This window comes from Gymnoscopelus microlampas (assembly GCF_963454915.1).
Source record: "Gymnoscopelus microlampas genome assembly, chromosome: 21".
NCBI lineage: Eukaryota > Metazoa > Chordata > Actinopteri > Myctophiformes > Myctophidae > Gymnoscopelus > Gymnoscopelus microlampas.
This window is the reverse complement of record NC_139958.1, coordinates 44193537-44219278: the sequence shown is the minus strand read 5'-3', so window position 1 is coordinate 44219278 and position 25742 is coordinate 44193537. Positions and strand designations below refer to the sequence as shown.

Here is a 25742-nt window from a genome sequence, read left to right as displayed (position 1 = left end):
GAAGGAGTTTGGCCTGAAGGCTTGTCTGGGCGTTTCTAGCCCGTTCACCAACTGGAGGTGGTAAAAATGCACTGGCTGAAGGGGAACACTGCTGATTGGCTGAAGGGGTTGTCAGTCAACAGTATTACTCGCGCCCAACTCCAGCCCACAGCCAAAATTGCAGAATGGGCAATCATGCCAGACTCACTCCTGAAATCAATTACAAATGAGATTTCCCGAGGGAGGGTTTACCAGGCTACAATAAAGGTATCTGTCTATCTACAGCCTTCCACAGGGTTTCTCCTGGGACATGATGGACCTGGGAAACACCAAGGTTCTCAATGAGCTTCACGTTCTTCTCAACGAGAGAACTATGTTCTGATTGGACTACTCAAAAAATTAAACCTTGCCCAATGGAGTCATAGATACATCATACACCTGCACAAGAGGCGATGCTTACTACTTCTATAGTTGCTATATTTTAACCACATGAACTCTTATACAATGTCTCCCAGGGATCTGTACTTGACCCCCTCCATTTTCCCTTCTACGCTAAACTCGTAGATCTTCCTTTTTCGATGAATGTTTGGCTATTCTTCAAAAAACAGCCACGGACGAACCCCCATTTGACACCATGTTTTATCACTTTGACCCCAAATCTACACTGCAAAATCCCATGTGTTAATTTAACTCGGAGGGTACACACTTGGTTCCATTTGTACCCTCTCAGAGTTACAGACCTGTAAGTGTCCATTTGGACCTGGTGGTTCCGGACCCCATGTTTGAGAACCAATGCAGAACACTGCTTGTGATTGCACCAGAAGCGTTTCCGACACGTCCCAGAAGTGGCTCACGAATTCTACACACCAGTTCTATTTGCTTGCAATGATAATTCATAATTCAGATTAGCATTATCTACGTAACCAATTACCTTTCACTATTGTTTCAATATCAACAGAACATGTTCCAGAAAAGACAGGAAAATAAAAGTGCACTGATTATTTTCAATTTCTAATTCACTCTATATACTGGGGCAAAACATTGATGATGCCATATTGATTATGTAAGTTGGATGGACAGATATGATGAAAGACGGATGGATGGATGGATGGATGTCAACAGGTTTGTGTTGTGCGTGACGTCAGACCAAAACTCCGGTCAGCCTAAATAAGAGTGAAGACAGGCAGAGAGAGGCAGGTGAGAGAGACAGAAAAGAAAGAAAGACGGCTGCATAGAAACAGAACATGGGTGGCGTTGATAAAGATGTTCTGGCTCCACTCAGCCAGGCGGATGTCATTAATAACCAGAATATGGATGGCATTGATAAAGACGTTCTGGCTCCACTCAGCCAAGCGGATGTCATTAATAAAGCTGTTGCTGCACTAAAAGGAAGGAAGAGAACAATAGAGGCCCCTGGGCAGCCGGAAGACGACACCGTTGACAGAACCAAGATGGAAGATACTCTGAAGAGGCGGTTCTTCTACGACCAGGCTTTTACCAACTATGGAGGGGTCAGTGGCCTGTATGACTATGGCCCCATGGGCTGTGCGCTGAAGAACAACATCCTGGAGGCCTGGAGGAAACACTTCATCCAGGAGGAGCAGATTCTGGAGCTGGACTGCACCATGCTAACCCCAGAGCCTGTACTCAAGACCTCCGGGCATGTGGACAGATTTGCCGAGTTCATGGTGAAAGACGTACAGAATGGTCAATGCTTCAGGGCCGACCATCTCCTCAAAGAGCACCTTCAGAAGCTCATGTCTGACAGGAAGTGTCCTGCAGATAAGAAAGCTGAGATGGAGGACGTCATCACTCAGATGGACAACCTTACTCAGCAACAGTTGACCAAACTATTTGAGGACTACCAAATCAAGTCGCCCACCGAAGGAAATAACCTCACAGCCCCCATCTCCTTCAGCCTGATGTTTCAGACGTCTATCGGGCCAGGAGGGAACACGCCGGGCTATCTGAGGCCTGAAACCGCTCAGGGGACCTTCCTCAATTTCAAGCGCCTGTTGTTGTTCAACCAGGGAAAACTTCCGTTCGCTGCTGCTCAGATTGGCAACTCTTTCAGAAATGAAATTTCTCCCCTCTCGGGACTCATTCATGTCCGAGAGTTCACCATGGCTGAGATCGAGCACTTTGTTGACCCAACTGAGATGGTCCATCCTAAGTTCCAAAATGTAGCGCACCTGAACGTAATGCTGTACTCTTCCGAGGATCAGACCAGTGGCAAGTCAGCCCACCTCATGAGGCTGGGTGATGCTGTGGACAAGGGAGTCATCGATAACTCCATCCTGGGATACTTCATGGGCAGGATCTACCAGTACCTCACTAAAGTTGGTGTAGACAAAAATAAGCTACGCTTCCGTCAGCACATGAAGAACGAGTTGGCCCACTATGCCCACGACTGCTGGGATGCGGAAACAAAAACCTCTTATGGCTGGATAGAGATTGTCGGGTGCGCAGACCGTGGCTGCAACGATCTGCAATGCCACACACAGGCTACACAGGTCCCTCTGGTTGCAGAGAAGCCCAAAGTTATAGATGTCGTCCAGTTTGAGCCCAACAAAGGGGCCATTGGCAAAGCCTACAAAGCAGATGCTAAGCTAGCAATGAAGTACCTTTCAGTGTGTGATGAGTGCTTCATAGCGGAGCAGGAGCAGCTGCTCAGTGAGACTGGAGAGTTAACCTTTGAGACAGAAGGAAAGTATTTCAAACTCACAAAGGACATGGTCAGCGTCAAGCGCTTCCAGAAGACCCTGCACGTGGAAACAATCATTCCCAACGTCATTGAGCCTTCGTTCGGCATCGGCAGAATCATGTATAGCATCTTGGAGCACACATTCCACGTCAGAGAAGGCGATGACCAAAGAACGTATTTCAGTTTCCCCGTCACCATGGCTCCATATAAATGTGTTATTCTTCCGTTGAGTAAAAGAGAGGAATTCATGCCTTTCGTGACAGAGTTATCTGACACACTGACCAAAATCGGTGTGTCTCACAAAGTGGACGACTGCTCTGGATCCATCGGGAGGCGCTATGCCAAGATGGATGAGATCGGTGTGGCTTTTGGCATCACCATTGACTTTGACACAGTGAAAAGGACGCCCGTCACAGCCACTCTGAGAGACCGCGACTCGATGTCACAGATCAGAGCCGAGCTCAGCAAGTTGCCTGTGATTATCGGAGATCTGGTCAACGGCACGCTGGCTTGGGGAGAAGTCTGTCGGAACTACACTGTTTCCCAAACTCAACTTCGAGACAAAGGGAAGTCATTCCGTTCTGCGCTCCAGGAAGAACTTCGACATAAAGTGAAGGCTTTCCATTCTGCGGAAGAAGAAGAAAAGGACAGCAACCAGGCTTCGCCGCCTGCTTCCAAAGCAGACATGGATCGACTGAGACTGAGACAGTTAGAGGGGGAGATTTACACCCTGGCGGAGGAGAACGCCAAACTCATCAGAGCAGTTGTTTTGGCCAGTGAGAGGGAAGAAATTATCTTGAGAGAGAGGGAAGCTAGTAAGCAGATCAACCCCATGGTTGAGCAATCATCCTCCAAAACAGACTTTGAAGATCTGAGACTGAGACAATTAGAGGATGAGATTAACACTCTGAAAGAGGAGAACGCCAAACTCACCGTCAAAGAACTTCTTTGGGACAGTGAGAAGAAGGCTTTTGAAGAATTAAAACCTAAAGAAAAAGGCAGGATCGAGAATTTGATGGGCATCTTCTGGAGGAGCTCTGCACCCTCGGAGGAGACCACGAAACGCGCCAGTCTGAAAAAGATGAGAATGGAGAGAATGCTTGGGGCTTTGAAGAGAAGGATAAAGAGATGGGGAAAGAAAGATCAAAACAAAGCAGATGGACCTGACAAAGGATCTGCGGAAACAGAGACGGGAGCAGAGCATGGTGGAGGAGGACAGGCAGGAACGTGAGATGTTTCTGTCTCCTGAGCTGGACTGCATCGGGAGAGAACAACAGCACAACAACAACAAAGAAATTACTTTTGCCAATGGCGCTTTGGAAGAGCATCCCAACAACAAATGGAAAACGAGTGAGACAGAACTATCCAATCAGGCACAAGCTGTCCATCCGGCCTATGACATTTCAACACTAGCCAATTACAGCGCTCCTAATCCAGGCCCGAGACAAACATCACATTACCGCAATACCACAGTTATGTGATGCGTACCACTCACGGGTTTGAGCTCATTTAGAGATCGTTACTCACGGGTTTGAGTTCATTTAGAGATCGTTACTGTCATATTTTTTCATCTTTTTTTGCTGGTGGAAACTCAGTAATTACTCATTCTAATCAGCACCGTCCAGGGTGGTTGGGGGAAACGCCAAATAAGTGCTAACGGTGTAACAGGGTACATACGCTACATGGCCCCATCTCCCCCCAGGGTGCAGATTCCAGGAGAGAAGGACAACTTTATAAAAAAAAAACATGAAGTTGTCCTCTCCTGTTAATTATTTTAAAATATGTTTTGTAATTGAAATTATATATGTAATAAAATCCAACTCCACTTTTGAATCCGTTAGGGAAATCTCCAGTGAGTGTGGAACTTTCAGGGGTTGAATACCGTAGTTAAGGTATAACTATTGGTATGTACGGAGTTATAAGCTGCAAATACAAATATAATCTATAAGCTACAAATATAATGTAAAGTTGTTCCAAATATTCCATCTATACAAGTTTTATGCTATGCTCATTATTGGTTGCTTATGTGTGTTTATATTTCTATTTTCAACAGTTATATTACCTATGAGAGCATACGACCGCAAACTACTGTGAACAAAGGACTAGCGTGTGTTTACCAGGCTAAAGCTAGCCTCTCATACTAACAAACTGGCACATTAGGCTTTCTTCTCAGTTTATTCAGGGTATACTTTTATTGTGTGTATTATGTGTGATTGTGAGTGTGGAAGGCATAAAAAGCAAAAAGACATGTCCTCTTTTGTGTGGTTTATTGTTATAGGAAATAATCGTTGAGGGATTTTCATACCTAAACCTCTGACCATCGAGCCCTTTTACGGATGGATCACACTCCCAAGATAGGGAAGAAATAGGCCTGTTTTGGTAAAATCCGTACAGTGAGTCTTCAGTGTGAATAACGTTCTTTCTAATAATAAACGTTGCATTGATCATACATTGATCATATCTACAATGATTCTGCATTGCGAGACTTTCTAATAATCTTTCATTGATCATATATTGATCACATCCGTGTGTGCACGTGTGTGTTTGTGTGTGTGTGTGTGTGTGTGTGTGTGTGTGTGTGTGTGTGTGTGTGTGTGTGTGTGTGTGTGTGTGTGTGTGTGTGTGTGTGTGTGTGTGTGTGTGTGTGTGTGTGTGCGCGTGCGTGCGTGCGTGCGTGCGTGTATGCATGCGCGCACGCGTGTGTGTGTGTGTGTGTGTGTGTGTGTGTGTGTGTGTGTGTGTGTGTGTGTGTGTGTGTGTGTGTGTGTGTGTGTGTGTGTGTGTGTGTGTGTGTGTGTGTGTGTGTGTGTTGGCAGTGATACAGCACTCTTGCTGGTAGATGTGAACACCTGTGACTGTGAATGAAGTCACACTGTTACTGATACACAGGTGAAAAGCAGTTATGCTAAATATAACAATACTAATACTAATACTACTGATACTAAATTAATCATGAAGGACTTCTTTGAAGAGGGACGTTGACTTCCAGAGGTTAAACGAGGACTCAGAAACAATATCAATATTTGATCCAACCCTCTACCAAGCTTATTGGACCAATGCCAAATAACCCAGTTATATTATCACCATTCACCAACACCACACAAAAATAAAACCTACGGGTTTCAATCATACATACACTATAAGATGAAATGTTCACATACCTTACCCACAATAATTTGCTTCCCATTTTGCAAGGTTGCATTACGATGCCAGATTTTTACATAGATTCCAGGTTGAAAATAAAACATGACTTTGTATACATGTTTTCAGATAACATAAACAAATAAAATCAGTAAGTCAAATATTTAACCTCAGAGGTAACGTTTTAAGGCTAATGGGAGGAAGGTCTTACAGTCTTTGTTATGCTTAGTGTGGTCCTTGAGCAAATCCAACAAAGTGTTAGGGTCAGGTACGCCTTTTATTAATGTTCTTAAGCAGTCAATAAACTGTGGACAAGTTTCTTATAAGCACTTTTTTCTTATACTATAGAATTGACAGAGCAACTTTCACTTGCAGTGGAGTAATATTTGGCCATACTTTGCCTCAAGTACTGGGGTCGAGTTGTCCAACACAGAATCAGTGGTGGAAAAAGTACTCAAATGTTTTATTTAAGTAAAAGTATCAATACTGCAATTCAGAAGTACTCGGTTACAAGTAAAAGTCCGGAATTCAAAATTTACTTGAGTAAAAGTACAAAAGTATTGGTATCAAAATGTACTTAAAGTACCAAAAGTAAAAGTACTAAAATATTTGAAAATAGCAGATCTACAAGCTCACAGCGCGTCGCATCGCAACACGTTGTGAGCTTGTAGATCGGCTATTTTCAAATAGCCTAGGTATGAAATATGGCTAAAGTGGTTAATGTATGTTTCATAATATCATAATTTATATCTGAAAAGTAACTAGTAACTAAAGTTTTCAAATAATTGTAGTGGAGTAAAAGTACAATATTTGCTTCTGAAATGTATGTGGAGTAGAAGTAAAAGTATTGGAAATTGGAAATACTCAAGTAAAGTACAAATACCGTATCGTATAAACGTTGTAAAATCTAATAATTCGTACTGAGCAGTTTAACACTGCTTGTAAAAATCACATTTAACTAACTGTAGTGTATGTGTGATGAGGAACCGTTATACAAAATCCTAACAAGGTGTTCGCTATTTGTGACAATACTTCTCTCATACTGGCCTGGATACCAGGGTTCTCGAAGTGACCAAGGGGTCCAAGGGGTCCTTGAGGGGGTTCCAGTAGATCCCTAGCTAAAATATTGGTAACTCTGAGAGTGTGCAATGGAACCACATGGACCTGTAAGGGTCCACACTCTTAGAGTTATACAGGGGTTCTTGGCCTAATGCATAGGGGGGGATCATTGAAACAAAAACGGTTTAATTCAGAGGGTTACTGTATATTGGTGTTTACTGTGTGTGGGGGGGGGGGGTGCGTGTGCGTGTGTGTGCAGGGCCGCATTAAGACCCCTCAGGGCCGTGGAACACCACAAAATCAAATGCCCCCCCAGTCGCGTAATTTCACGCACAACAAAACAACCTGCGCGCAGGTTGTTTTTTTTTCGGGTCTAATTCGGGTCTAATTCGGTCTAATTCGGTTCTATTTAACCAATATAAATTAAAAAAAAATCTTTAATTGCACAAAAACTAAATACACAATTCTCACAGGGCCCTAGTTCCGCAAATACGGCCCTGTGTGTGTGCGTGCGTGTGTGCGTGCGTGAAGAACAGTAACAGGAGCAGAGAAGATAGGCCTATATGTCACAAGGACCTGTGCCGCTGCAAAGGGGCCCGACGGGAATGATGAGCCTACCGCGACGGAATTGGAAACACTGGAGCAACAGGTTGTAGGATTCTTGGAAGGCAGGGGCATTTCTGTGGCGTGGGGCGACATTGAGGCCTGCCACACCCTGCCAAACAAGATCAAGAGCGCTTCACCAGCGATAATAATCCGCTTTGCCAATAGAAAGAATAAAAACGCGCTCCTTAAACAAGGACGCAAATTAAAAGGAACTCAGGTGTATATTAACGAACACCTCACAAAGAAGAACGCGGACATCGCTAGAGGAGCACACATTCTGAGGAAGAATAACAAAATCCAGGGGACCTGGACCTCGAATTGTAAAGTCCTCATCAAACTTAACGGATCGACACCAGAGGAATCAAAAGTCAGCGTTGTCAGAGACATCGGTGAACTGGACAAGTTTGAGGACTGAACAGAACGAGCGAGGTAGGACTACTCATGCATGATATCGATATACTCATTGATATGGGAGCTAACTATACGAACAATGAGAACGATAAATGGCCTTATTTTTTATCATCTATTTTTTGCTTTTTATGGATGGAGCATGGAGTTCCTATTATGGAGTGGATTGGACTGGGATTCTTTTATGTTCAATCGATGCTGCTCGTTTGCGTAATGTTGGCTGTACTAACAATGACAGACAAATGGCCTAATTTTCGTATTTCTATTTTTTACTTTTTAATGCATATAGATTTCTTCTTTGCATGAGGTTTCTTTCTTTGAATTGTGGAGCTCTAGGATTATCCCACGCTCTATCTCTGATGTGGATTTGTTTGGAGATAATGATAATGGAAGACAAGTGGTTTTATTTAATCACATGGAGCTCCTCATCGCATGACGTTTATTTTTTATGGATCTTATATAGATGTAGGATTAAACCACGCTAAATCTTTGCAGTTTATTCCCTTTTTGGAAATAAATATAATGACACTGACTGATAAATGGCCTTCTTCCCCTTTACATAGAGTTGCACTTTGCATGGAGTTTTCTTTTCTTTTCTATGGAGATCATATGGACATAGGATTATCCCCCATTCTATCTGTAATAATACTGTTGGATTTCTCAGTGACTATTATATTAATGACAATGATGCATAAAGGGTTTTATTTCCAAGTTTGTAAAGCACCCTAAAGGTGTCGAGCTAATCTGTTTATTTATTCTAAAGAACATAGAAAACATGACAAGCCTTGATACAAGCCAATTGTCTCCCTGTGGAGACAATGAACTGCAAAGATCATGGAATAGGGACTATGAGTCATTCTAGCTATCCCTCTCCAGATGACAGCACCCTTTTGTTCCTTTCCCTTATGATTCAGTTCACACACTTTACAACACCCCACACTACATCAAACACACATCCATACATTGCTGACACTACTGATTACTGAATTACACACCTCATACCTTCTGTACAGTATTATTTAAGTTCCTTTATGTAAATAAACCACTGTTATTTTAAGCACTACCACTGTGTCCTCCTCAATTTGTCATGGCCCACGGGCCAGGTTGTGACACAATTCAACTATTAATGATATTAATTTGGTTGCAGATGAGTTCAATGATTTTTTTGTTAATGTTGGTCCTGGTTTGGCTAAGAAGATTCCAACGACTGGTTTTAAAGATAACGTGGAAAGTAAACCCAAAAAGGTAGCTAACTCTATGTTTTTAAAGGGAACAGATGAAAAAGAAATAGTTGAGATTGTCAACAAATGCAAGGCTAAGACATCTATAGACAATAATGGAATTGACATGGCATTAGTTAAAAATATTATAGAATATGTGGCGAAACCTCTTACATATATCTGTAACCAATCATTGGAAACAGGGATATTCCCTGACAAGATGAAAATAGCAAAAGTCATACCAATATATAAGGCTGGAGACAAACACAAACTCACAAATTACAGACCTGTTTCCCTCCTACCCCAGTTTTCAAAAATATTGGAGAAAGTGTTTTATAAGAGGTTAGATGATTTCATTACCAAATACAGTGTATTATGTGAACAGCAATATTACAAAAAATAGAAAATTATGGAATTAGGGGGTTAGCTCTCTCTTGGGTAAGTAGCTACTTACAAAATAGAAATCAGTATGTACAGATAAACAACTGTAAATCACAATTCCTGAATGTTAAATGTGGGGTCCCGCAGGGTTCCGTGCTGGGCCCACTGCTCTTCATCTTGTATGTAAACGATATGTGTGAGGTTTCAAAACTATTGAAAACAATAGTATTTGCAGATGATACAAACTTGGAAACAGTGAAACAGGAATTGAAAAGATTAAAGAGTTGGTTTGATTCAAATAAATTGACACTAAATTTGAGTAAAACTAAGTACATCATATTTGGGAATCGTATAATTAATACAAACAAAACACTTTCAATAAATGAAATAGAAATTGAACAAGTGACTGAAATCAAATTTCTTGGAATAATAATTGATAAAAAAGTATGTTGGAAGCCTCATATAAATTATATAAAAACTAAAATAGCGAAGTCTATTGCAATACTATATAAGGTCAAAGATTTTTTAAATAAAAGTTCATTATACATGTTGTACTGTTCCTTTATACTCCCATACATAACGTACTGTGTGGAAGTGTGGGGAAACACGTACAAAACAAATACTCATTCAATATTCATCCTTCAAAAAAGAGCCATAAGAATTATAAATAAAACCACATATAGAGAACCAACTAACCAACTCTTTGTCAAATTAAAAGCACTAAAATTCAAAGATTTGGGTGACCTTAAAACAGTTCAAATAATGTACAAAGCAGAAAATAGATTATTACCAAACAATATCCAAAAGTTGTTCCAAGCGAGAGAAAGCCATTACAATTTGAGAGGAGTCTGTATGTTTGATCAGCCAGTAGTGAGGACTAATGCAAAAATATCACTGTATTTCTGTTAAAGGAGTTACTCTGTGGAACAAATTCAGAGATCAATTGAAACAAAGTGCGACATGGAATGCGTTCAAGCAAATGTTTAAAATGGACATAGATATAGAATAGAATAGCTTGTAAGGTATAACAAATGTACTGTAGGTTAGATAATTCCGACTGACTAGTATGTTTGATTGTTAGTTTGTTTTGTTTACTTGTTTTTTTGTTTTGTTTTTTGTTTTTGTTTTTAGGTTTCAAGAGCCTATCAGGCTTCGAACCCTATTACATCTCTACACTTTCATTATTATTATTAGGTTTCGAGAGCCTATCAGGCTTCGAACCCTATTACATCTCTACACTTTCATTAGGTTTCGAGAGCCTGTAAGGCTTCGAACCCTATTACATCTCTACACTTTCACTATTATTATTATTATTCTTCCGCCGTTTTTGCCAGTTCTGGCCTAACCGCCTGGTCACTTCTTATGAAATTCGGCAATATGGTAGAGGGCTATGCCAAACGGCGAAAACCCGAAACTCACAACCATTGGCCAAAGGGTGGCGCTGTAGCACTCAATTGAACATGCCAACTTTGAACAGGTACAGCTCATGCCCTGTTCGACCTACAGCCATGAAACTTCGATACACACATGCGTCTCCTCATGCCTAACAACTTTCACTGTTTGACTTTTGACCTCTGACCTTTAGATCTCCCACCATTTCGAATTCTATGAAAAGCAGTAAAAAGCAGTAAAAAGCCTACTCCTCCTGGGATTTATGAGCAATCTGTACGAAACTGTATACACATGAACTTTGGACCAATGCCGACAGACGTAACTTAGCGGATTTTCCATAAGTGAAAACGTTAAGCTTTTATAAGCCAATGAAAATTGCAGCTTTTTTTAAATTATTCATCTGCCCCTAACACATACATGCAGACTCACATTTGTTTGACACTTTGCAATATTGTAGAGGGTCCTTCCAAGTATCACTGAAACCAATCTTACTCCAATTGGTCAAAGGGGGGCGCTATAGCAATTTTTTGAAAATGCAAACTTTAAACAGGCAAAAGTCTTGCCTCGTTTGGCCGACAGCCGTTAAACCTGCTTACACATGTGCCTTGACTCATGAGGAACACATGTATCACTTTGACCAGTAAGCTCTGCCCTTAGATTGTCTGCAATTTTGAGCAGTTTGAAAAACATTTAAATCCAGGATTTCTGAGCAATTTGCATGAAACTGTGTCAAATACATGTTTGAGGCCCTTTTTCACAGGTTCAGGTGTGTTGGTTCAATAGCTTGATTGCTTAATCATCTGCCTTGAAACCATAGGGTAGCCGGTTCGAATCCCACCTCAGGTAGACTTAATTATAATTGCATTGCACACAACATGACTATATCAATGAATACATGTGCAATTGTTAAAGATGACGAGAAATGCATACTTGAAAGTAGTTATTTTCAATGTATGACGTACTTCATTCGCGCTTTTGTTTTGTTTTGTTGGATTCTCCCTTTTCACTGTCTAAGGCTGTGTATTGGATAGCTCCACCAGTAGAGTGTGAGTCTCATGTGCCGAAGGTCCCTGGTTCGAATCCCACTTATTACAGTTCACATTTAAATTGCATTGTACAAAACATGACCCTGTTAATTCAGACAAGTGCAATGTTTAGACAATAACACGAAATGCTTTTGAGAGTAGTTTTTTTTTTATGTATGACATACTTTCTTGTGAAAATAGCCGATCTACAATCTCACACCTTTTTAGATAGCAACGCGTTGTGAGCTTGTAGATCGACTATTTTCCACTAGTTTCCATTCCGAAATATATTGAGCAGTTTGAAAAACATTTAAACCAAGGATTTCTGAGCAATTTGCGTGAAAGTGTGTCATGTGTGTAAACTCCCTTTTCACTAGTACAGGTCTGTTGGCCCAATGGCTTAATCATCTGCCTTGAAACCACAGGGTTCCTGGTTCGAATCCCACGTCATGTAGAATTCATTATAATTGCATTGCACACAACAGGACTGTATCAATGAATACATGTGCAATTGTTAACCAGTAAACTCCGCCCTTAGATTGTCTGCAATTTTGAGCAGTTTGAAAAACATTTAAATCCACTATTTCTGAGCAATTTGCGTGAAAGTGTGTCATGTGTGTGAACTCCCTTTTCATCAGTTCGGGTCTGTTGGCCCAATGGCTTAATCATCTGCCTTGATACCAGAGGGTCGCCGGTTCAAATCTCTCACACCGGAAGAACCTATAGGACGGAAAAACCTATAGATATCAACAGACACCATCAGGGAGGCCATATCTTTAGCTCAATGAGAAGAGAGGCAGCCTGTGAATCCATAGGTCGCTGGTTCGATCCCTGTCCCCAACAATGCGTTGAGGTGATCATCATTTGGAATTCCCCCTATTCCCATGGATTGGATCCACCCCTCTCACCTGCTCTCACTCATCACCAATCACACCTGCCACATGCACAGTACAATTTTTAGGTACTTTTACTTTACTACTCTACTCTACTCCAATTACAGCAGATGACAGCTTTAGTTACTTGTTACTTTGCAGATGTAATTATTAATACAACACCTACAGTAACCACATACAGCCGATCTACAATGTGACGCGTTATGAGCTTGTATGTATATAATAAGCAACCCATGCTGTATGATAACTTACCACATATGAAATCCAATTCTGTCTATCCAATGGCTCAGTCTGTACTGTGGCCATAGCTGAGTGGTTAGTGAGCCCACCTAGGGAGCCAGAGGCCCTGGTTGCCCCAGGTACGAATCCAGGCCAGGCCAGCAAATGTGTCGATGAAATGAAATGTGTCCCTGAGCAAGACTCTTAACCCCTAATTGCTCACAGGCCCTCATTGGAAACAAGACCGCAAGGACTTTCATGAACGGACCTGGAATTATCCTTATCCTTTACACTGTCTACCCACAAGTCTATAGGTCCCTGGTTCAAACCCCAATTTAACCGGTCCAAATATAATTTACTGAACAAAAATCATGACTTTGTTAATTAATGCATGTTCACTTCTTCTCTCTCGCTCTCTTTCTTACTGCCTCTCTTTCTCTCTCTCTCTCTCTCTCTCTCTCTCTCTCTCTCTCCCACTCTGTCACTGTCTGTCTGTCTGCCAGTCTGCCACTCTGTCACTGTCTGTCTGTCTGCCACTCTGTCACTGTCTGTCTGCCAGTCTGCCACTCGTGTCACTCTGTCACTCTGTCACAGTCTGTCTGTCTGCCAGTCTGCCACTCTGTCACTGTCTGTCTGTCTGCCAGTCTGCCACTCTGTCACTGTCTGTCTGTCTGCCAGTCTGCCACTCTGTCACAGTCTGTCTGTCTGTCTGCCAGTCTGCCACTGTCTGTCTGTCTGTCTGCCAGTCTGCCAGTCTGCCACAGTCTGTCTGTCTGCCAGTCTGCCAGTCTGCCACTCTGTCACTGTCTGTCTGTCTGCCAGTCTGCCACTCTGTCACAGTCTGTCTGTTTGTCTGTCTGCCACTCTGTCACAGTCTGCCAGTCTGTCACAGTCTGCCAGTCTGCCACTCTGTCACTGTCTGTCTGTCTGTCTGTCTGTCTGTCTGTCTGCCTGCCAGTCTGCCAGTCTGCCACAGTCTGTCTGTCTGCCAGTCTGCCACAGTCTGTCACAGTCTGCCAGTCTGCCAGTCTGCCACTCTGTCACAGTCTGCCAGTCTGCCAGTCTGCCACTCTGTCAAAGTCTGCCAGTCTGCCAGTCTGCCACTCTGTCACAGTCTGCCAGTCTGCCATTATTCTCGAAACCGCTCATTGCTGCTTGCAGCTATATTTATTAAGGTTTCGAGGCCAATAGGCTCGAAGCCTTATTGCATTCCTTGGCTTTCATTATTATTATGGGGCCAGGCTTCCAGCATGGACCCATATTGTTATTCGCATTATTCCATTTCTTCTTCTTCTTCTTCTTCTTCTTCTTCTTCTTCTTCTGCCACTTTTGGCAGTTCTGGCTGAACCGTGCAGTCGCTTTTTATGAAACTCGGCCATATGATAGATGGTCATGAAAAACGATCAAAAAATAAATCTCACAATCTTTCGTCAAAAGGTGGCGCTATAGCACTCAGTTGAAAATGACAACTTTGAACAGGTACAACTCATGCCCTGTTTCACCTACAGCCATGAAACTTCGATGCACACATGCGTCTCCTCATGCTGAACAACTTTCACACTCTCACTTTTGACCTCTGACCTTTAGATCTCCCACCATTTTGAATTATATGAAAAACAGTTAAAACCTATCTCCTCCTGGGATTTTTGAGTAATCTGCACGAAACTTTTTACACATGAACTTTGGACCTATACCAAAAAACGTTTGCAAAATATCTTCCATAAGTGAAAAAATTAAGCTTTAATGAGCCAATGAATATTGCAGTTTTATGACAATTATTCATCTGCCCCTAACACATACATGCAGACTTACCATTCTTTGAAACTTTGCAGAAATGTAAAGGGCCATTCCAAATATCACTGAAACCAATCTTACTCCAATTGGTCAAACGGGGGCGCTATAGCAATTTTTTGAAAATTGAAACTTTAAACAGGCAAAAGTCATGCCTCGTTTGGCCGACAGCCATTAGACCTGCTTACACATGTGCCTTGACTAATGAGGAACACATCTATCACGTTGACCAGTAAGCACCGCCCTTAGATTGTCCGCAATCTTGAGCAGTTTGAAAAACACTTAAACCCAGGATTTTTCAGCTATTTGCGTGAAACTGTATGATCTGTGTGATCTCCTTTTTCACAGGTTCTTGTCTGTTGGTGGCTTCTCGCTTAAATGTGTGCCCCACAACCTGAAGGTCACCAGTTCAAGCCTCACTTGGTGCAGACTTCATCTAAGTTGCATTTCACACAACATGACTATCAATGAATACATCTGCAATTGTTAAAGATAACATGAAATACTTAATTGAGTGTTTTTTACATACAGCTGATCTACAATCTCACAACTTTTCAGATAGCAATGAGAGTATCTTTTTTCAATGTATAACATACTTCATTGTGAAAATAGCCAATGTACAATCTGACAACTTTTAATGGTTTGTGAGCTTGTAGATCGGCTACTTTCACTAATTTTGGTTCTGAGGAGATGTACAATTTCTTCATTGGTAAATGGTTTGTGAACGAGTGATCTTAGTGTTAGTGAAACAGGGGCTTGGGTCATGACAGAAGGCAAGAGTTTGTGATCCTCAACAGACAATATCAGCCTTGACAAAGATATAGCACTATAGGTAGTGTTGCAGCTACCTAAGAGTGCTTCATGACCGTAAGGTTGCCGGTTCAAGCCTCACTTGATGCAGACTCATTTAAGTTGAAATGCAAAAAACATGACTCAATCTATTCCGTTTCCATGGCGCTCTCTCTCTCTCTTAAATCTATTCCATGTCTTTCTCTTCAATCTATTCCGTTTCCATGTCTCTCTTCAATCTATTCCATTTGTCTCTCTCTATGTCTCTTCTATCTATCTATCTGTCTCTTCAATCTATTCCATTTGTCTCTCTCTATGTCTCTTCTATCTATCTATCTATCTATCTATCTATCTATCTATCTATCTATCTATCTATCTATCTATCTATCTCTCTCTCTCTCTCTCTCTCTCTCTCTCTCTCTCTCTCTCTCTCTCTCTCTCTCTCTCTCTCTCTCTCTCTCTCTCTCTCTCTCTCTCTCTCTCTCTCTCTCTCTCTCTCTCTGAGGGGTGGCCATAGCTGAGTGGTTAGTGAGCCCGCCTAGGGAGCCAGAGATTCTGGTTGCCCCAGGTACGATTCCAGGCCAGGTCAGCAAATGTGTCGATGAAATGAAATTTGTCCCTGAGCAAGACTCTTAACCCCTAATTGCTCACAGGCACTCATTGGAAACAAGACCGCAAGGACTTTCATGAACTGACCTGTTAAAGGAATTATCATTTCTCTTTCTCTCTCCTGGCCCCATATTATCGCTGCTTGCAGCTATATTTACGGGGCCAGGCTTCCAGCATGGACCCGTATTGTTATTCTGATTATTCCGTTTCTTCTTCTGCCACTTTTGGCAGTTCTGGCTGAACCGTGCAGTCGCTTTTTATGAAACTCGGCCATATGATAGATGGTCATGAAAAACGATCAAGAAATAATTCTCACAATCTTTCGTCAAAAGGTGGCGCTATAGCACTCAATTGAAAAATGCCAACTTTGAACAGGTACAACTCATGCCCTGTTTCACCTACAGCCATGAAACTTCGATGCACACATGCGTCTCCTCATGCTGAACAACTTTCATACTCTGACTTTTGACCTCTGACCTTTAGATCTCCCACCATTTTGAATTATATGAAAAACAGTTAAAACCTATCTCCTCCTGGGATTTTTGAGTAATCTGCACGAAACTTTTTACACATGAACTTTGGACCTATGCCAAAAAACGTTTGCAAAATATTTTCCATAAGTGAAAAAATGAAGCTTTAATGAGCCAATGAATATTGCAGTTTTATGACAATTATTCATCTGCCCCTAACACATACATGCAGACTTACCATTCTTTGAAACTTTGCAGAAATATAAAGGGCCATTCCAAATATCACTGAAACCAATCTTACTCCAATTGGTCAAACGGGGGCGCTATAGCAATTTTTGGAAAATGCAAACTTTAAACAGGCAAAAGTCATGCCTCGTTTGGCCGACAGCCATTAGACCTGCTTACACATGTGCCTTGACTAATGAGGAACACATCTATCACGTTGACCAGTAAGCACCGCCCTTAGATTGTCCGCAATCTTGAGCAGTTTGAAAAACACTTAAAACCAGGATTTTTCAGCTATTTGCGTGAAACTGTATCATCTGTGTGATCTCCTTTCACAGGTTCTTGTCTGTTGGTGGCTTCTCGCTTAAATGTGTGCCCCACAACCTGAAGGTCACCAGTTCAAGCCTCACTTGGTGCAGACTTCATCTAAGTTGCATTTCACACAACATGACTATCAATGAATACATCTGCAATTGTTAAAGATAACATGAAATACTTAATTGAGTGTTTTTTACGTACAGCTGATCTACAATCTCACAACTTTTCAGATAGCAATGAGAGTATGTTTTTTCAATGTATAACATACTTCATTGTGAAAATAGCCGATGTACAATCTGACAACTTTTAATGGTTTGTGAGCTTGTAGATCGGCTACTTTCACTAGTTTTGCTTCTGCGGAGATGTACAATTTCTTCATTGGTAAATGGTTTGTGAACGAGTGATCTTAGTGTTAGTGGGCAAGCGTTTGTCATCCTCAACAGACAACAGCAGCCTCGACAAAGCTATAGCACTATAGGTAGTGTTGCAGCTACCTAAGAGTGCCTCACGACCGCAAGGTTGCTGGTTCAAGCCTCACTTGATGCACACTCATTTAAGTTGAATTGCAAAAAACATGACTCAATCTATTCCGTTTCCATGGCTCTCTCTCTCTCTCTCTCTTCAATCTATTCTGTTTCCATGTCTTTCTCTTCAATCTATTCCGTTTCCATGTCTCTCTCTCTGTCTCTTCAATCTATTCCGTTTCTATCTTCAATCTATTCCGTTTCCATATCTCTCTCTCTCTCTCTCTCTCTCTCTCTCTCTCTCTCTCTCTCTCTCTCTCTCTCTCTCTCTCTCTCTCTCTCTCTCTCTCTCTCTCTCTCTCTCTCTCTCTCTCTCTCTCTCTCTCTCTCTCTCTCTCTCTCTCTCTCTCTCTCTCTCGTGGGTCGGCCATAGCTGAGTGGTTAGTGAGCCCGCCTAGGGAGCCAGAGGCTCTGGTTGCCCCAGGTACGATTCCAGGCCAGGTCAGCAAATGTGTCGATAAAATTTGTCATCGACACAAGCAAGACTCTCAACCCCTAATTGCTCACAGGCCCTCATTGGAAACAAGACCGCAAGGACTTTCATGAACTGACCTGTTAAAGGAATTATCATTTCTCTTTCTCTCTCCTGGCCCGTATTATCGCTGCTTGCAGCTATATTTATTATTATTCTTCCGCCGTATTTGCCAGTTCTGGCCTAACCGCGTGGTCACTTTTTATGAAATTCGGCAATATGGTAGAGGGCTATGCCAAACGGCGAAAACCCGAAACTCACAACCATTGGCCAAAGGGTGGCGCTGTAGCACTCAATTGAAATATGCCAACTTTGAACAGGTACAACTCATGCCCTGTTTGACCCACAGCCATGAAACTTCGATGCACACATGCGTCTCCTCATGCCTAACAACTTTCACTGTTTGACTTTTGACCTCAGACCTTTAGATCTCCCACCATTTCGAATTCTATGAAAAGCAGTAAAAAGCAGTAAAAAAATCACTTCTCCTGGGATTTATGAGCAATCTGTACGAAACTGTATACACATGAACTTTGGACCAATGCCGACAAACGTAACTTAGCGGATTTTCCATAAGTGAAAACGTTAAGCTTTTATAAGCCAATGAAAATTGCAGCTTTTTTTAAATTATTCATCTGCCCCTAACACATACATGCAGACTCACATTTGTTTGACACTTTGCAATATTGTAGAGGGTCCTTCCAAGTATCACTGAAACCAATCTTACTCCAATTGGTCAAAGGGGGGCGCTATAGCAATTTTTTGAAAATGCAAACTTTAAACAGGCAAAAGTCATGCCTCGTTTGGCCGACAGCCGTTAAACCTGCTTACACATGTGCCTTGACTCATGAGGAACACATGTATCACTTTGACCAGTAAGCTCTGCCCTTAGATTGTCTGCAATTTTGAGCAGTTTGAAAAACATTTAAATCCAGGATTTCTGAGCAATTTGCATGAAACTGTGTCAAATACATGTTTGAGGCCCTTTTTCACAGGTTCAGGTGTGTTGGTTCAATAGCTTGATCGCTTAATCATCTGCCTTGAAACCATAGGGTAGCCGGTTCGAATCCCACCTCAGGTAGACTTAATTATAATTGCATTGCACACAACATGACTATACCAATGAATACATGTGCAATTGTTAAAGATGACGAGAAATGCATACTTGAAAGTAGTTCTTTTCAATGTATGACGTACTTCATTCGCGCTTTTGTTTTGTTTGGTTGGATTCTCCCTTTTCACTGTCTAAGGCTGTGTATTGGATAGCTCCACCAGTAGAGTGTGAGTCTCATGTGCCGAAGGTCCCTGGTTCGAATCCCACTTATTACAGTTCACATTTAAATTGCATTGTACAAAACATGCCCCTGTTAATTCAGACAAGTGCAATGTTTAGACAATAACACGAAATGCTTTTGAGAGTAGTTTTTTTTTTATGTATGACATACTTTCTTGTGAAAATAGCCGATCTACAATCTCACACCTTTTTAGATAGCAACGCGTTGTGAGCTTGTAGATCGACTATTTTCCACTAGTTTCCATTCCGAAATATATTGAGCAGTTTGAAAAACATTTAAACCAAGGATTTCTGAGCAATTTGCGTGAAAGTGTGTCATGTGTGTGAACTCCCTTTTCACTAGTACAGGTCTGTTGGCCCAATGGCTTAATCATCTGCCTTGAAACCACAGGGTTCCTGGTTCGAATCCCACGTCATGTAGAATTCATTATAATTGCATTGCACACAACATGACTGTATCAATGAATGCATGTGCAATTGTTAACCAGTAAACTCCGCCCTTAGATTGTCTGCAATTTTGAGCAGTTTGAAAAACATTTAAATCCAGTATTTCTGAGCAATTTGCGTGAAAGTGTGTCATGTGTGTGAACTCCCTTTTCATCAGTTCGGGTCTGTTGACCCAATGGCTTAATCATCTGCCTTGATACCAGAGCGTCGCCGGTTCAAATCTCACCTCATGCAGACCTCAACTCAATTGCATTACACACAACATGACTGTATCAATGAATAAACATGCAATTGTTAAATGAAACGCTTATTGAGAGTACTTGTTTTCAATGTATGATGTACTTCATTCCCTCTTTTGTTTTGTTTTGTTTTGTTGGATTCTCCCTTCTCACTGACCAAGGCTGTGGATTGAATAGCTTGATCAATACAGTGTTAGTCTCATGTGCCAAAGGTCCACGGCTCAAACCCCACTTGTCACAGTTTACATTTAAATTGCATTATGCAAAACATGACCCTGTTAATTCAGACATGTGCACTTTGCTCTCTCTCTCTCTCTCTCTCTCTCTCTCTCTCTCTCTCTCTCTCTCTCTCTCTTTCTCTCTCTCTCTCTCTCTCTCTCTCTCTCTCTCTCTCTCTCTCTCTCTCTCTCTCTCTCACTCTGTCACAGTCTGCCACTCTGTCACTGTCTGTCTGTCTGTCTGCCAGTCTGCCAGTCTGCCACAGTCTGTCTCTCTGCCAGTCTGCCACAGTCTGTCACAGTCTGCCAGTCTGCCAGTCTGCCACTCTGTCACAGTCTGCCAGTCTGCCACTCTGTCAAAGTCTGCCAGTCTGCCAGTCTGCCAGTCTGCCAGTCTGCCACTCTGTCAAAGTCTGCCAGTCTGCCAGTCTGCCACTCTTGTCACAGTCTGCCAGTCTGCCATTATTCTCGAAACCGCTAATTGCTGCTTGCAGCTATATTTATTATTATTCTTCCGCCGGTTTTGCCAGTTCTGGCCTAACCGCCTGGTCACTTTTTATGAAATTCGGCAATATGGTAGAGGGCTATGCCAAACGGCGAAAACCCGAAACTCACAAACATTGGCCAAAGGGTGGCGCTGTAGCACTCAATTGAAATATGCCAACTTTGAACAGGTACAACTCATGCCCTGTTTGACCCACAGCCATGAAACTTCGATGCACACATGCGTCTCCTCATGCCTAACAACTTTCACTGTTTGACTTTTGACCTCTGACCTTTAGATCTCCCACCATTTCGAATTCTATGAAAAGCAGTAAAAAGCAGTAAAAAAATCACTTCTCCTGGGATTTATGAGCAATCTGTACGAAACTGTATACACATGAACTTTGGACCAATGCCGACAAACGTAACTTAGCGGATTTTCCATAAGTGAAAACGTTAAGCTTTTATAAGCCAATGAAAATTGCAGCTTTTTTTAAATTATTCATCTGCCCCTAACACATACATGCAGACTCACATTTGTTTGACACTTTGCAATATTGTAGAGGGTCCTTCCAAGTATCACTGAAACCAATCTTACTCCAATTGGTCAAAGGGGGGCGCTATAGCAATTTTTTGAAAATGCAAACTTTAAACAGGCAAAAGTCATGCCTCGTTTGGCCGACAGCCGTTAAACCTGCTTACACATGTGCCTTGACTCATGAGGAACACATGTATCACTTTGACCAGTAAGCTCTGCCCTTAGATTGTCTGCAATTTTGAGCAGTTTGAAAAACATTTAAATCCAGGATTTCTGAGCAATTTGCATGAAACTGTGTCAAATACATGTTTGAGGCCCTTTTTCACAGGTTCAGGTGTGTTGGTTCAATAGCTTGATCGCTTAATCATCTGCCTTGAAACCATAGGGTAGCCGGTTCGAATCCCACCTCAGGTAGACTTAATTATAATTGCATTGCACACAACATGACTATACCAATGAATACATGTGCAATTGTTAAAGATGACGAGAAATGCATACTTGAAAGTAGTTCTTTTCAATGTATGACGTACTTCATTCGCGCTTTTGTTTTGTTTGGTTGGATTCTCCCTTTTCACTGTCTAAGGCTGTGTATTGGATAGCTCCACCAGTAGAGTGTGAGTCTCATGTGCCGAAGGTCCCTGGTTCGAATCCCACTTATTACAGTTCACATTTAAATTGCATTGTACAAAACATGATCCTGTTAATTCAGACAAGTGCAATGTTTAGACAATAACACGAAATGCTTTTGAGAGTAGTTTTTTTTTATGTATGACATACTTTCTTGTGAAAATAGCCGATCTACAATCTCACACCTTTTTAGATAGCAACGCGTTGTGAGCTTGTAGATCGACTATTTTCCACTAGTTTCCATTCCGAAATATATTGAGCAGTTTGAAAAACATTTAAACCAAGGATTTCTGAGCAATTTGCGTGAAAGTGTGTCATGTGTGTGAACTCCCTTTTCACTAGTACAGGTCTGTTGGCCCAATGGCTTAATCATCTGCCTTGAAACCACAGGGTTCCTGGTTCGAATCCCACGTCATGTAGAATTCATTATAATTGCATTGCACACAACATGACTGTATCAATGAATGCATGTGCAATTGTTAACCAGTAAACTCCGCCCTTAGATTGTCTGCAATTTTGAGCAGTTTGAAAAACATTTAAATCCAGTATTTCTGAGCAATTTGCGTGAAAGTGTGTCATGTGTGTGAACTCCCTTTTCATCAGTTCGGGTCTGTTGGCCCAATGGCTTAATCATCTGCCTTGATACCAGAGCGTCGCCGGTTCAAATCTCACCTCATGCAGACCTCAACTCAATTGCATTACACACAACATGACTGTATCAATGAATAAACATGCAATTGTTAAATGAAACGCTTATTGAGAGTACTTGTTTTCAATGTATGATGTACTTCATTAGGTTTCGAGAGCCTATCAGGCTTCGAACCCTATTACATCTCTACACTTTCATTATTATTCTTCCGCCGTTTTTGCCAGTTCTGGCCTAACCGCCTGGTCACTTCTTATGAAATTCGGCAATATGGTGCAATTTATGAGCAATCTGTACGAAACTGTATACACATGAACTTTGGACCAATGCCGACAGACGTAACCAAGCGGATTTTCCATAAGTGAAAACGTTAAGCTTTTATAAGCCAATGAAAATTGCAGCTTTTTTTAAATTATTCATCTGCCCCTAACACATACATGCAGACTCACATTTGTTTGACACTTTGCAATATTGTAGAGGGTCCTTCCAAGTATCACTGAAACCAATCTTACTCCAATTGGTCAAAGGGGGCGCTATAGCAATTTTTTGAAAATGCAAACTTTAAACAGGCAAAAGTCATGCCTCGTTTGGCCGACAGCCGTTAAACCTGCTTACACATGTGCCTTGACTCATGAGGAACACATGTATCACTTTGACCAGTAAGCTCTGCCCTTAGATTGTCTGCAATTTTGAGCAGTTTGAAAAACATTTAAATCCAGGATTTCTGAGCAATTTGCATGAAACTGTGTCAAATACATGTTTGAGGCCCTTTTTCACAGGTTCAGGTGTGTTGGTTCAATAGCTTGATCGCTTAATCATCTGCCTTGAAACTATAGGGTAGCCGGTTCGAATCCCACCTCAGGTAGACTTAATTATAATTGCATTGCACACAACATGACTATATCAATGAATACATGTGCAATTGTTAAAGATGACGAGAAATGCATACTTGAAAGTAGTTATTTTCAATGTATGATGTACTTCATTCGCGCTTTTGTTTTGTTTTGTTGGATTCTCCCTTTTCACTGTCTAAAGCTGTGTATTGGATAGCTCCACCAGTAGAGTGTGAGTCTCATGTGCCGAAGGTCCCTGGTTCGAATCCCACTTATTACAGTTCACATTTAAATTGCATTGTACAAAACATGACCCTGTTAATTCAGACAAGTGCAATGTTTAGACAATAACACAAAATGCTTTTGAGAGTAGTTTTTTTTTATGTATGACATACTTTCTTGTGAAAATAGCCGATCTACAATCTCACACCTTTTTAGATAGCAACGCGTTGTGAGCTTGTAGATCGACTATTTTCCACTAGTTTCCATTCCGAAATATATTGAGCAGTTTGAAAAACATTTAAACCAAGGATTTCTGAGCAATTTGCGTGAAAGTGTGTCATGTGTGTGAACTCCCTTTTCACTAGTACAGGTCTGTTGGCCCAATGGCTTAATCATCTGCCTTGAAACCACAGGGTTCCTGGTTCGAATCCCACGTCATGTAGAATTCATTATAATTGCATTGCACACAACATGACTGTATCAATGAATACATGTGCAATTGTTAACCAGTAAACTCCGCCCTTAGATTGTCTGCAATTTTGAGCAGTTTGAAAAACATTTAAATCCAGTATTTCTGAGCAATTTGCGTGAAAGTGTGTCATGTGTGTGAACTCCCTTTTCATCAGTTCGGGTCTGTTGGCCCAATGGCTTAATCATCTGCCTTGATACCAAAGCGTCGCCGGTTCAAATCTCACCTCATGCAGACCTCAACTCAATTGCATTACACACAACATGACTGTATCAATGAATAAACATGCAATTGTTAAATGAAACGCTTATTGAGAGTAGTTGTTTTCAATGTATGATGTACTTCATTCCCTCTTTTGTTTTGTTTTGTTTTGTTGGATTCTCCCTTCTCACTGACCAAGGCTGTGGATTGAATAGCTTGATCAATACAGTGTTAGTCTCATGTGCCAAAGGTCCACGGCTCAAACCCCACTTGTCAAAGTTTACATTTAAATTGCATTATGCAAAACATGACCCTGTTAATTCAGACATGTGCACTTTGCTCTCTCTCTCTCTCTCTCTCTCTCTCTCTCTCTCTCTCTCTCTCTCTCTCTCTCTCTCTCTCTCTCTCTCTCTCTCTCTCTCTCTCTCTCTGTCACAGTCTGTCTGTCTGCCTGTCTGCCACTCTGTCACTGTCTGTCTGTCTGCCAGTCTGCCACTCTGTCACTGTCTGTCTGTCTGTCTGTCTGCCAGTCTGCCAGTCTGCCACTCTGTCACTCTGTCACAGTCTGTCTGTCTGCCTGTCTGCCACTCTGTCACTGTCTGTCTGTCTGCCAGTCTGCCACTCTGTCACTGTCTGTCTGTCTGTCTGCCAGTCTGCCACTCTGTCACAGTCTGTCTGTCTGTCTGCCAGTCTGCCACTCTGTCACTGTCTGTCTGTCTGCCAGTCTGCCAGTCTGCCACAGTCTGTCTGTCTGCCAGTCTGCCAGTCTGCCACTCTGTCACTGTCTGTCTGTCTGCCAGTCTGCCACTCTGCCACTCTGTCACAGTCTGTCTGTTTGTCTGTCTGCCACTCTGTCACAGTCTGCCAGTCTGCCAGTCTGTCACAGTCTGCCAGTCTGCCACTCTGTCACTGTCTGTCTGTCTGCCAGTCTGCCAGTCTGCCACAGTCTGTCTGTCTGCCAGTCTGCCAGTCTGCCACAGTCTGTCACAGTCTGCCAGTCTGCCAGTCTGCCACTCTGTCACAGTCTGCCACTCTGCCAGTCTGCCACTCTGTCAAAGTCTGCCAGTCTGCCAGTCTGCCAGTCTGCCACTCTGTCAAAGTCTGCCAGTCTGCCAGTCTGCCACTCTTGTCACAGTCTGCCAGTCTGCCATTATTCTCGAAACCGCTAATTGCTGCTTGCAGCTATATTTATTATTATTCTTCCGCCGGTTTTGCCAGTTCTGGCCTAACCGCCTGGTCACTTTTTATGAAATTCGGCAATATGGTAGAGGGCTATGCCAAACGGCGAAAACCCGAAACT

At 42.0% G+C, this 25742-nt stretch overlaps 2 protein-coding genes across 2 annotated transcripts in view; one reads left to right on the top strand and one right to left on the bottom strand.

Annotated features, from left to right (window-relative positions):
* The window catches only part of LOC311038260 (GTPase IMAP family member 8-like), a 487341-nt gene that overhangs the window by 290292 nt on the left and 171307 nt on the right, over window positions 1–25742 (bottom strand). The window lies entirely within an intron of this gene.
* LOC311037303 (glycine--tRNA ligase-like) lies at window positions 1224–7904 on the top strand (the record flags this gene model as incomplete). The annotated part of the gene is made up of 2 exons (XM_084046424.1): window positions 1224–3910; window positions 7415–7904. 2 exons carry the CDS (start codon window positions 1224–1226, stop codon window positions 7902–7904), a joined length of 3177 nt encoding a protein of 1058 aa, XP_083902550.1.